Here is a 13313-nt window from a genome sequence, read left to right on the forward strand (position 1 = left end):
AAGTCAATGTGTCAATTCCAGAATAGTTCTTCACATTCTTCATATGGTGTTACATATAGGGGGCTGATGGGGAGAAGCAAGCACTGCTTTGGGATCAGGTACCCTAACAACAGCAGTCTAATAGGCTGGCTGCTGAGAGTTGCCAGCATAGATGACTCTGGATGAGTCCAATGTAAATGTTATGCAGAGGGTTAGGCACATGAAACAATTCTATAATGCTTGACATTGTAGGGCCAAGGACCAACATTCCAGGCCAACTGGTTATCTCCTCAACTGTATATGTATCCTTTAAAGAGAGAAGGGTGAGGCAAAGAGCAGTGCTAGGATCACCTGTGCATCCACTGCCAACACCACAGTGGGCATCTATACTAAGTTAACTCCCAGATTAGATTAATCAAAGCATTTTTCTTTATACACTGGGAAAATCCCCTAGCTATAACAGTTAACATACACTGGAACATATTAACAAGGAAAACTGGCAACGTATTCTTTGGGTGTTTTTCAAGAAGTCAGTGACAGTTTTCTGGGACATGGGAAAAATAATGTGCTAACAGCTTTCTTGAGTTTCACAGTCCCATGAATCTACGAAAGTAGTCATTGTCGTTTTTCTGATTCATTGGTTTTTTAAAAGGCCATTCTTCACCATCATATTCATTAAGTTAAGCTTCTGACCCCCAAAACTGTCTGGGCACTGACTTAGTCTAAAAGACTTGAGATAAATCTTGAACCCTTGTTCTTGTAAAAATCTTACACTTATTTTTCAAATTTATTTTTAAATAATTAGAACAGCTACATGTAGCTAGTGGCTACTGACTGGACATCATTATTTGTAGCACATTTCCTTCAGCACAGAAAGTTTTATTGAATAGTGATATCTAGAGTCATTCATGCTCCCTTATTTTCAAACCACTTGCATTAAAATCCTCCCTACTATAAATTCTTAAATGTTTCATTTGTAACAATTCTAATCTGTCTGGGGGAAAGCAATTCCCGAATCCAAATTCTATTTATGAGGTTTCATAGAGTACAGAATCTCAGAGTTTCTATTTATTTAACCTTATTTATTCAAGAAACTTTTGTACCAAAAAGTTTTAAATTTCATTTTTAATTACCTTTTAAGCAAAGTATTAAGGAAATAAAAAGTAACAATAATCAACTCTAGCTGGGTGCTATTTTATTAATATTCATACATAAAAAAGCATGGCCATCACAAAGAGAATTACACCCATGAAGTTCCATAATTTATTCATCAATTAGAAAAATGTTAAAATCTTGAAATTACTTGGAGAGAATTAAAGATGGAAGTATTTTTTTACTATGTATTTAAAAAAGGCATCTCTGTGATAGTTTACCAATACTGAAAGGTTATAAGATAGAGTATTCTAATCTATATGTCATTTGCATTCATAGCATAAATACTTCAAGTAATCCAAGCTGAATGCATCTACATGGGCTTTTGTTTAAAAAAAACACCCTTTCCCTATCTAAACACCAATAAACTGCAATGCATTATAAGAAAAATTAAGCAGATGTAAACATACATCATAGGCTACAAATAAAATGTGAGGATGTTTGATTAGAAATATCTTCCTTTGTTCATCATCTTGCTTAAAGATGTTTGCTAAAGCAAGTACCTTACCCAGGAATTCTTTTCCCCCTTCAAATATGAAAACTGAGTAGCTAATTGGGGAAAATGTGGAACTTATACACTTTAATAGTAAAAACAACAAAAATATACTTTGGTTCCTTGAAAGGCCAGTTAAGAAGGAGACAAAGACAAGTAGGATAAGAGGGAAATTAAAAGGCTGCGGGGCAGGGGGGAAGGCTGGAAGAGGGGAGGGGGGAGAGAGAGATAAGAGAAAGGAACCAAGATAGAGTAAATGAGGGGAAAAATCTAAGAGAATTAGGGAAAGGGAGAAGTGGAGAGTGAAAGGCAGTAAATTCTGGGCTTTCCTGACCTAAGCCTATCATTTAACTGTTTTTATTATACATGCTCATTAGCTAAAAGATTCCAGAGAGGTTAAAAATAAAGTGATTTTTCTTCAAAATTCTGATTTAGCTATCCATCAGTTAAACTTCTATTTATAAAACCTAAGTTGCCTTCATGAAATCTGGATTACTTCAAGCTAATCAAAGAAATAACTATTTTTTGGGCCAGACCCAGTCCAGAAGTTTCCCGCTCACTGTGTTCCTCGATATAAATGTTTAAAACTCTAATTATGTGATTTGTCAAATCCTCGAAACACTAACCACAATCCAAAAATCATTTCCTAAGCCATGATCTTACTGAAGCCAATGTCCATAGAGATGTGCATTTAATTTAATATAGAAGTTATTAAATTAAACCTAATTTAATAACTAGGTTTTGTCATTTTTGACCTTGGATGCACAAGACATGAGAGAACACCAGCACAGCAAAACTTTAAAAATGAAACAAAACAAAATCTTCCAACTTTTAAATCTGATGTTAAATTCAGAAAAAAGGAAGTAAAGGAACATTGAAAACTCTTTAAAAGGGGAATAAAAGGCAACTAGACCAAACAAACCAGGACAAAATGCTTAGAAGGGGGTGGGGGTGGGGTATGAAACAGCAAATTAAATTACAAATAGCAGCCCCACTGTTAGTTTCTTTTAAAAGTACTGATATTCTCTTTTAGGGAAAGTTGTGCTAAGGCAGTTAATGCTTAGGTGTGATGATTAAGGACCTTTTAGCTACTTACCAGGAAACTGACTCCAAAACTACTAACAGAGACAGTAAGATGGTGAGGATAACTACATTTGAGACCTCAAACTGAGTACATAATAGAATTACTGACAGTCTTTTATATACTATACCACATACATAGTTTCCCTTTAACAGTTATATATACAGCAAGACTCCTTTTTAAAGAGCATCTATTAAAGGATTAAATTTGTTAACATTTCCTAGCACCAAATAAATAGTATGTACGCACTTATTTTTGGATACCAAGTCAAGGCACAATTAATGAAAATTTAAGTCAAAATGTTTTCTAAATGCTTTTTAAAATTTGGCATCTAGTATATTCAGACATTCAGTCATTCTACAATAATTTAAAATTTAGTCTCTAACAAAATTTTAATCCTTAATATCCCCTAGAATATAGTATTTCACATAAAGCGACATATATTATACTGTCATACATTTCTAAAGGATTCCTGCAAGTTAGTGACTTTCCCATCCAAATACCAAAAGCCCATGAATAAGCCTTATTTTAAAATTTCCCTACAAATAGAGAAAACAAACCTTACAAGTTCATTTCCAAAAGCAATCCCTGCTCAGACTTTCTCCATTTAGGAGCAATCATTTACCCTTCCGCTGGTGGTGAGAGGGGGCTGGTGTTGCCAAAGACAATCTCTAGTAGCTGCTAGGTCATGCTTTCCTGCTTAAACTCAAGACATCCATGAGGTGTCTGCTACCTGAATATCATAAACCTGTAGTCATGCAAAGACTGAAAATACAGAAACGTTCCTCCCCTAGTATTTCAACCCTATTCAATTAAAAATCCTTGTAAGGATAAATGTTTTCTTACCAGGATACTAAAAAAAACCCTAATGTTTTAAGCTTGTGGCTTGCTTTGCGCTTTGTTTTAAAAACGTCTGTTCAGGGAAAGTTTCTCTGAACAAGGAGAGTATTAGGCATTTCCAAAACAGTCACATGTTTGCTTGGTATGCAAAAATTAATTTCTGAAACAACTCAATTTTTAAATTAACTCCAGCTTTCTTAAGCTGGGTTATATTTCCTTTTTAAAAACTCTGAATTATTTTCATATATATATATATATTTTTTAAATGATTTTGTCTGGCACAAGGAAAAGATTGCTCAACAAGTCTACTCCCTTAACATGTATTCTTTAAAAAGTGTTTTACTGTTCAATTAAAATTAGTATAAAAAACCCAACTCACTGGCAAAGTAGAAAGAAGGGCTTGTCTCCTTGTTGTATGGTAATTTGGGACATGCTGAATTTGGGAAATAGAAAGGTTAATTAGCCTTTTAAGGTGTGCATTTTCCTAATTTTCTGGAAAGGTTGACATATTTAGTAATTTCTTTTTGTATTCATGCATAACTCATTTTTCTTATTTTACAAGAGATGACAAGCACTTTAAACATCACTACAAAATTAAATAAGATAGGGCTGAAGCAAAAGACACTTTTCTTCTGTATTGGGTTGTCAAGTACCACATGCTCACTTAGTTAAATGAAAGGAATAAAGTTATTATCTAATAAAAAGACCAACATTGCATTCCACTGAACACCTTGATATAAATAATGTACCAAAACAAAATAATATTTACCAAGTTTAATTTAAAAGACTAATCCAATTTTGCAAATCATTAATAGAAATGTCACCTTACACCTTATTCTGTAAGATGTTTACTAGGCATCTGGTAATGGATCCAAAAATTCAGAAACAATAATATTAAACAAGGGTACAATATCATTTCTTATTAAACTGTCTACATAAAGGTGTGTGCGTGTGTGTGTGTGTGTGAGTACACTTGTAAGGATATGCACCAAAATGTTAACTGGTGATTGTAAGGGAGAAGATTAATAGGTGCATTTTAAATCTTTTTGCCTACTGTATTTTCGAATTTATCCGCATTAAACTACCGAAAATAAAGCAAAAAAAGGATTCTGGATTTAACTCTTTCTGAATAGAGAAAACTTCATTATTACTGTTTCTAAAAGGGAAAACAAAGTTAGATGAATGAAACAAAATGAGATGAATTATAAGACCAGATGTTAAGGAAACAAAGAGTAACTTATTAGGAGGAAGAGGGCAGAGGCAATGATGAAAGTGAAGTTAAAGTTAAGGTCAAAGAGATGAAGTTTGTGATCAAAGTCCTTCCTAAGATATCTAGAAAGAGTACAAGGTCAACAATTCTTAGAATGTATCTCCTAATAATTTAAATGTTCAGTGATCTGTTAGCATATTTATATTAAATACACCAAAAAATTAAAAAACAATAACCAGCCTTTCATCTTGTAGTCATTTCTATTCGCAAAGGTTTTTGCTATGACCATAACAATTAATGAATGACAAAAAGGTGACATATAATTGTCATTAACATCTGGGTGCATATTCTTTTGTTTGCATTAAAAGTTTAAAAAAATCTAGATAGAATGTAGCTTAAGAATAAATATAATTCATACTCAAACTATTTGGTTCCTTTTGGAATATAAAATATAAACTGTTCAAGGGAAATGAAAATAAAATTAGCATTTCTATGCAAGTTTTGTCTTACAGTTTAAAATAACGTATTTAAAATTTGTCTATATTCAGCATAATTGTATTTGGAAGATCTAAAATAACTGAAATAAATTATTGAAGAATTAATGAACTTGCTAAAGCAGATTAAATTATGGCTTATTGTGGTAAAGAACAAACCAATTCATTTCCCAGTGTTCTCTTTAGGGTATGAAGTATCCAAAACAGAACCAGCAACAATCATACCAAATCTACAGCTTTGCCCCTAGCTGCCCTCATCAACACACATCAATGAAATATAATGCAATCTGTGTAAACTGCAGGAGAGTAATTCAGATTTGGTTGAGCAACTTTCTCCTGGTATCAAAGAACTAGCTTTGATGACTAATTCATTCCAGATTTCACTGGACATTAGGTCTAGTATTTTGTTTCTTTGCAATATTTACTATTTACCCACACTTGAATGGACTTCAGGGTCCAAGATCAACTGCTTTTCAAATGGAAATATTCTGGGAAGGTAGTTATAAAAACCATTAGTGCCTCAAATACAGTATTTACTGTACTGGCTGTTTCAAACCAATAAACATCCAATCAGCAGACAAAGTCAGATGTTGGTAGTGAGTGAATATACACTGAGGAGAAAGATTCTGCTTGACATCACAGTATTACTACAATGTCTCAAAGGTGTGGGCACACAAAAAAGCAATGGAAATTTTAGCTCAAGTTTCAGATCTTATTCCAAGGGGAGTATCCCAGAAAATGGGAAGAAAGAAATGTTTTTTCCATTTGTTACGTCAAGATGTATTCAGAAATGTATAATATGTACAATAAACAATCATAATAAACTGTGTCACCTAAGACTTTAGCAAACTGGAAAATTATTGCAATGTATACAAATTGCATAAAAGTTAGTGTGATAAATCAGTGGTGCCTTTTCACACATACTTATTCCTGGTTAAGACAACTACAGACAAGCCAATGATAGGAGATCACAACCAAAATCATAAGCCAAATCAGTATGTCAATCTTTCAATTAAATTATAGATGGGCTTCTTGAAAGAAATGTTTTTCAAAATTGGAGCAATCACATCATTTTAATTTAAAGAGCATAGTCAACAAGAGAAAATTTTAAGTGCGGAAAATTAAGATCTGACAAGTATTTTATTAAAAAAAAAGCCTTTAATCATGTAAAATTCCTATCATTTGTGAACCAGTGGTAAAGGAGCATGCCTCCAGAAAGAAAACATTAGCAGTGGGTTCCCGGTGACAAGAATGATTGTTGCTGCCTGAGTCCTATATTCCTATAAACCTACAAAATGTTATAAACTGTTATCTAAAGTTAAAAAAAAATGAAAGCCTTTATATTCTTATTAGTCACTCAAAAAGTTGAAAGAGGTTTAAAAAATGACATGTCCTTGTAGTTACATGTAATATTAATTTCATTTTCATAGTGGTTCACTTTTCAATTGTATGAATAAACTTAAATTTCTCTCCCTCTCCAAAAAACTGAAATGCCAATGGGAAAACCTAAATGACAGTACAGGAGTTCTCAGAAAAGTTCAAAACAAAATTTAGATCTTAATAAAACTGGTACTAATTAAAGGTGCATTTTGAAAAACATAATATGGGACGACCCATTAATTCTATATTACAAAATATAAGTGGAAATCTTATTTTAAATTCTAACATTGAAAACAATATTATTACTTTAGACAGTTGCAAAGCTGACTTACACAAAGTTCTCCAGCCACAAAACTAAGATGGTAATTTTAGCTTATTACTCAGATATATCGTTTAATTTTATATAGAATACTTTTCATTTTATCACTGTATACTCAATTAAAGTATGAATCTGTCAAAAGCAGATCTAATATTACACAATTCCAACCACCTGAAATACAGCATGATGCAGAAACATAGTAGCATTGTAACAAATAGCAATAAAATATGCAATGTCAGTGACCCCCAGAGTAAGGAGTGAAGCAGAATGTTTTCTTGCTTTCATTACGGTAAAACTTTCTTGCATGCCTTAGGAAGGGTATACCAAATGATGTTACTGATGAGGAAGAGGAGAAAGATACCTTTCTCCACAAAAGATGCTTTTACACACATTATTACATTTTAGTTAAAGAGAGACAATGGAACAGAGAGAAATTTCAAAGTAGAAATGATTTGCCAAGACTTATAGAGCAGGTCGGAGAGAGAAATGGATTCATCTTTTCTTTAGATTCTTGACCCTCAATGTCATAAAAGGCAGAGTTATTCTTAAACAGAGCATCTTTTCAGAGCTTAAAAACACAGTAAGAATAGTCACACACATTGAAAAAGACAAACAAACTGCTTCCTACCATACATCGCATGCGTCTGCTCATGAGCCCCGTATTGAGTTGCTGAAGAAGATACTAAACCAGGCTGGGCATGTGTTGGTGGTGCCATCATTCTAGCATTACCCTGTATTACAGGACTATAGACATGAGGATGCTGTGTTCAAACAAAAAATAAAGAAAAAAACATTAAAGTACCAGATATAGTCAAGTAGATTTTAGTTATGTCTTAATTCCATGGTTTCCAGGTTTCCAGAAACAACTCCTAAATCCTTATTTGGCTAGAAAGGATTTAGCCTTTGAAACACTTACACTGATCAGCAACTTTCTATTAGGTTAAAAAGGACCCCCAAATCCTTAGCTGCCTACCCCACCGTTAACGCATAGCACAAAATATAAAGGAAAAACCCCTTTACCATACTAAAAGTTACTTCAATGGAACAACAATTAAAAGAGTTATTAGGTCATATCAGGCTTACCTGAGACTGATAATGTGGCACATGCTGAACAAGAGGCTGATTTGGAAACTGCTGAGGACTATAGGCAACATACTGTGTGGAATAAGCTGGTGGGGTGGCCACAATTGGTGGGCCTGCTGCTGAGGCTGGGTGCATCATGGTACTCTGATGATGTTGGTCTTGCCGTTGTTGGGGCATATTTGGTACTGCAGGAAAAAACGACATAATATTAGAACACAGCAGCTCCTTATTAGCATAAAATATACGAACATGGTCCATAAGGCTCTGCATGATTGGGTCAAAGCCTACCTCTCCAATGCCATGTTATACCACACCCATCCCCCTTCAGCCACTATGGGCTGTTTTCCTATCATATATGCTATTCCTCAGCCTCAAACCCCAATCCCCTACTGCCAGGTTGGAAAACTTTTACTTGTCCATCAAGTGTCAGCTTGAAAGCAACATTCTCAGAGAGATACTCTGTGATGACCCCCAGACTTCATCAAGTCCCTGTAATTACAAGACTCTTACAGCACTATGAAGCAACATTTCCCTCATACTTCTCATATACACCCTGTTTGAGACACTGAATTATGCCATTGCTAGAGAAGGGCACTGGATTTTATTCAAAGGAAAACAAAAGTACAACAAAAAAGCCAAAACAGACCCAACACTTAACTCCATCTTTCTAAATTTCTTACCACCGAACTCTTGCTTTTTCAAACATAGCATCACACACTACCATGTAGCGCTTTTAAAAAATTGTAATAGCTCTTTTAAAACATTACTCTTTGTCTTGTATTACTCCACACAAATTTCTGCCTGTAATCTGCTCCATTAAAGCTCTAGTTAACAATTTAGCTCAACTGTCATCTCCTCTGTATCGTCTTTCCCAATCGCCCACAAAAGCGCTAGCTGCATGCTCTGTGTACCTTTTCCTCACATGTTTATTACAGCACTGACTGTTGTCTGTGATGGGTTTATGGTGCTATGTTAACCAAGCCACTTGAGGGAAGAAGTTGTGAACCACTGCTTACAGCAAGACACAAAGAATGTTGTAACTTCGTATGTTCACAAAATCATCAAAACTAACTGACTATACAGGTAACTGCTAATGTAGAGACAGAATTTGTCTTTTTTAAAAAAATATTTGAAGGTTTTGCTAAAAATTTAATGACTGCTGCTGATACTTAGGAGAGCTAGTTACACACTGTGTTATCTAGTCAGAAAAGCAAACTTGAAAACAGAAAAAACCAATTAGGTAATATTGTTCTGAATTTAATCTTGAGATTCCCACATATTGAAAAAGCACACCCTTCTAGTAAAGAAAAGCCACCCAAAACTCAAATATCATTTTTATCACATGAAAGTTTGTCTAATTAAGCTAAATAAGCTTAACTTACTATCACTATTTCTTTTCATACTTTACAACCCTCACATATTAAATTTTTTTTTCAAAAAGCCAGTCAAGTTACTGATTTTTAAAAATAAAAAATTCTAGTTATAAAAACAATGCTTGGGACTTCCCTAGGGGCTCAGTAGTTAAGAATTCGCCTGCCAATGCAGGGGACACACGTTCGAGCCCTGGTCCAGGAAGATTCCCACATGCCGCGGAGCAACTAAGCCTGTGCGCCACAACTACTGAGCCTGTGCTCTAGGGCCTGCGAGCCGCAACTACTGAACCCACGTGCTGCAGCTACTGAAGCCTGCACACCTAGAGCCCATGCTCCGCAACAAGAGAAACCACCACAATAAGAAGCCTGCGCGCAGTAACGAAGACACAACACAGCCAAAAACTAAAAATTAAACAAAACAAAACAAACAATGCTTGAACAAAACCTTAAAAGATAAAATATACAGAGATATACCTGGTTTTATGGTTGTATTACCCCCGACCCACCCAAACTGAATCTATCTTAATCTTAAACCACAGTTTAGACTGGCCATACTTCAGCCATTTCTTTACATCAATGGTTTTCAACTGGGAGCAATTTTGCCTTTCAAGGGGCATTTGGCAACATCTAGGAGACATTTTTGGTTGTCACAATTAGAGAAGGGGAGGATACTACTAGCATCTAATGGGTAGAGGCCAGGGATGCTAATAAACATCCTATAATGCACAGACCCCACCCCTAGTCTAACCCCCCACACAAAAGAGTATCTGTCCCAAAATGTTCCTGACTTCAGCATATTTTCAAATACAACTAAATTTTTCTCACAGGACGCAAAAATGGTAATGCTGCATTACGTACCAAGAAGACAAAGAGGTGGTTTTGTGCAAAAAGGCACTACTATCATGAAGGAAAGATATGCCTTAAATGATCTACGGCTGCATTTCAGAAGCAAGTCCTTAATTTTCCCTGTTATTTGAAGAGTAAAGCAGCAGGATATAAGATTAACATAAAGACGGCAAATAGCCTTCATATACATAGAAGATGCAATGGAAAAGATGAACCCACTCTACATTAACAATAAAAAAAGAAAATACCTAAGGCAAAAACTGAAGAAACACATAAAACCTTTTTTTTTTTTTTTCCACATAAAACTTTTAAGAGAAACTTAAAAATACTACTGAAGGGGCTTCCCTGGTGGTGCAGTGGTTAAGAATCTGCTTGCCAATGAAGGGAACATGGGTTCAAGCCCTGGCCCGGGAAGATCCCACATGCCGCGGAGCAAGTAAGCCCGTGCGCCACAACTACAGAGCCCACGTGCCACAACTACTGAAGCCCATGTGCCTAGAGCCTGTGCTCCACAATAAGAGAAGCCACAACAATGAGAAGCCTGTGCACCACAATGAAGAGTAGCCCCTGCTTGCTGCAACTAGAAAAAGCCCGTGCACAGCAATGAAGACCCAACACAGCCAAAAATAAAAACAATTAAATTAAAAAAAGAAAGAAACAAACAAAACAACTACTGAAGGTAGAGAAGCAGATTTAAACAAGCAGAAAGGCATCATTTGTTCATGGATAGGAAGACAATATAAAGATAGCAATTCTCCTCTAAGTTAATTTCTAAATTATATATTTATAAATTTAATGTAGTTCTAATGAAAATCCCAATTGGCAAACTGAATATTAAAACCCAGGAGTTCATTCTAATAGAACAACAACAACAAACCCTCACTGGTCAACCTTTAGGGATAATAGAAAACCAACTCATTATTTTGAGAACTGCCTTGAAATGATGGGCAGTTTAGCTGCCTTTCTATCACAAACTGTACCTCATGGTAACCAAATAGTTTGACAAGGTAAAGTTTTTCTTTATAGAAATAGTCCAGCTGATGATTGAAAAAGAGATGACAGAATGAGAATGCCGTTTTGCAATCCTTAGTGAAATAATGAATCTAGCGCTAGACAGTGATTGTCAGTGCTGCCAAAACAAACAGAGAAGAGCTGGTATGAAACGTTATCCTGGATAGATAAGGCAGCCAAGTTACTCCTACTATCCAGGGGAAAAAAAAAAAGACAGAGGTAAGACACTGACTCCTAATAAAAGTACACACATCATCTATGAAACATTCCAGGTTAAGTTTTAAAAAATACAAACTAATCTTTCTTATCTACAATCAGTTCACAAGGATTACAGGGGACAGAGGAACACTTTAAACAATATCACGGGGACACAATCCATGAAATTCAGATGGTGGGAAAGAATATAGGACAAAACAAATTAGATTTAAATAAGATAGAAACGGAAAAAACTAAGAAGAAACCTATAAGAGAGTTAACATTAAGAGAGAGAAACCAATCAAATGAAAAGTGTGGATTCTGGACTGTGGCTCAACAAGCCAACTATTAAGAAAAATTCATAAGACAGTAAGAAAAACTTGTGCTCTACACATTTGATAGGAAGAAATAACTGCTATTTTTTTTAGGTGTGAAAAATTGTATTTTAACTATGGTTTAAAAAAAGAGTCCATAACTCTGTGAGGGTATGAATGAACAAAACATGTCTTTAAAACCGTCATAATAAAAATTTACCACAACATAAAACAATTAAAAAAAATGACTTAAACATGATACACAAATGTAATTTGTAAATCTCATTTGGATCCTAACTGGAACAAATTAACCATAAAAAAATATATACTTTAAAAATAGCCACAGAAATTTGAGGATAAAAGGGAATTACTGTTAAGTCTTTTTGGTGTGGTAACGATATAGTAATGTTTTATGTTTGTTTTTAAAAGACCCCTTATCTTTAAGAATTTTAAGATAAAGTATTTACAAATAAAATGGTGTATCCGGGACATGCTTCAAAACAATCTGAGAGGAGAGAGGTCCTGTAAATGAAACAAACTGGCCATGAGTTTTTTTTTTTTAAATAAATTTATTTATTTATTTTCTTTTTGGCTGCATTGGGTCTCCATTGCTGCACATGGGCATTCTGTGGTTGCACGGGCTCTAGGCTCATGGGCTTCAGCAGTTGCAACACACAGGCTCAGTAGTTGTGGCTCGTGGGCTCTAGAGCGCAGGCTCAGTAGTTCTGGTGCACAGGCTTAGTTGCTCCACAGCATGTGGGATCTTCCTGGACCAGGGCTCGAACCTGTGTCCCCTGCATTGGCAGGCGGATTCTTAACCACTGCGCCACCAGGGAAGTCCTGGCCATGAGTTTCTAACTATTAAAGCTGACTGATGAGTACTTTTACATAATTGTACTAGTCTAACTGCTTACTTGTATATGTTTGAAATTTTCAGTAATAAAAACGTTCTTAAATGCCAACTGATTTTATTTTTTTAGTAGTCAACCTGAATATCAAGTTCATATGGAAAAATAAACAAGAAAGAAAAAAGTCAAGAAAACCTGAGGGGGGGAAAAATCAGTGTTGGGAGTGGATGGATGGGAAAGTAGTCTTAACAGATAGACAGTTTAACAGAATGGAACAGAAAATCCAGATATAGATTTAACTACACACGGACACTTAATATATGATGAAAATGGCATTTCATATCAGTCTGTTCTCTGATCATAATGGAATGAAAAATAAAAAACAGAAATACCCAAATATTTGGAAATTAAAAACACACTACTACCACAACATAATAAAGGCCATATATGACAAACCCACAGCCAACATTGTTCTCAATGGTGAAAAACTGAAACCATTTCCACTAAGATCAGGAACAAGACAAGGTTGCCACTGTTATTCGACATAGTTTTGGAAGTTTTAGCCACAGCAATCAGAGAAGAAAAAGAAATAAAAAGAATCCAAACCGGAAAAGGAGAAGTGAAACTGTCACTGTTTGCAGATGACATGATACTATACATAGAGAATCCTAAAGATGCTACCAGAAAACTACCAG

At 35.0% G+C, this 13313-nt stretch overlaps 1 protein-coding gene across 6 annotated transcripts in view; it reads right to left on the reverse strand.

Annotated features, from left to right (window-relative positions):
- ATXN2 (ataxin 2) overlaps nucleotides 1-13313 on the reverse strand; it is a 119737-nt gene that overhangs the window by 5900 nt on the left and 100524 nt on the right. For 4 of the 6 annotated variants that reach the window (XM_060028063.1, XM_069541306.1, XM_060028052.2 and 1 more), the window contains exons 19-21: nucleotides 8032-8216; nucleotides 7577-7709; nucleotides 3925-3978 (exon numbers count right to left, since the gene is read on the reverse strand). In XM_060028063.1, the coding sequence (XP_059884046.1) occupies nucleotides 3925-3978; nucleotides 7577-7709; nucleotides 8032-8216 (372 nt within the window). The remainder of the gene's footprint in view (nucleotides 1-3924; nucleotides 3979-7576; nucleotides 7710-8031; nucleotides 8217-13313) is intronic. The other 2 variants (XM_060028059.1, XM_069541307.1) reach the window with 1 other exon arrangement.

Source organism: Delphinus delphis, chromosome 13, assembly GCF_949987515.2.
Source record: "Delphinus delphis chromosome 13, mDelDel1.2, whole genome shotgun sequence".
Classification (NCBI taxonomy): domain Eukaryota; kingdom Metazoa; phylum Chordata; class Mammalia; order Artiodactyla; family Delphinidae; genus Delphinus; species Delphinus delphis.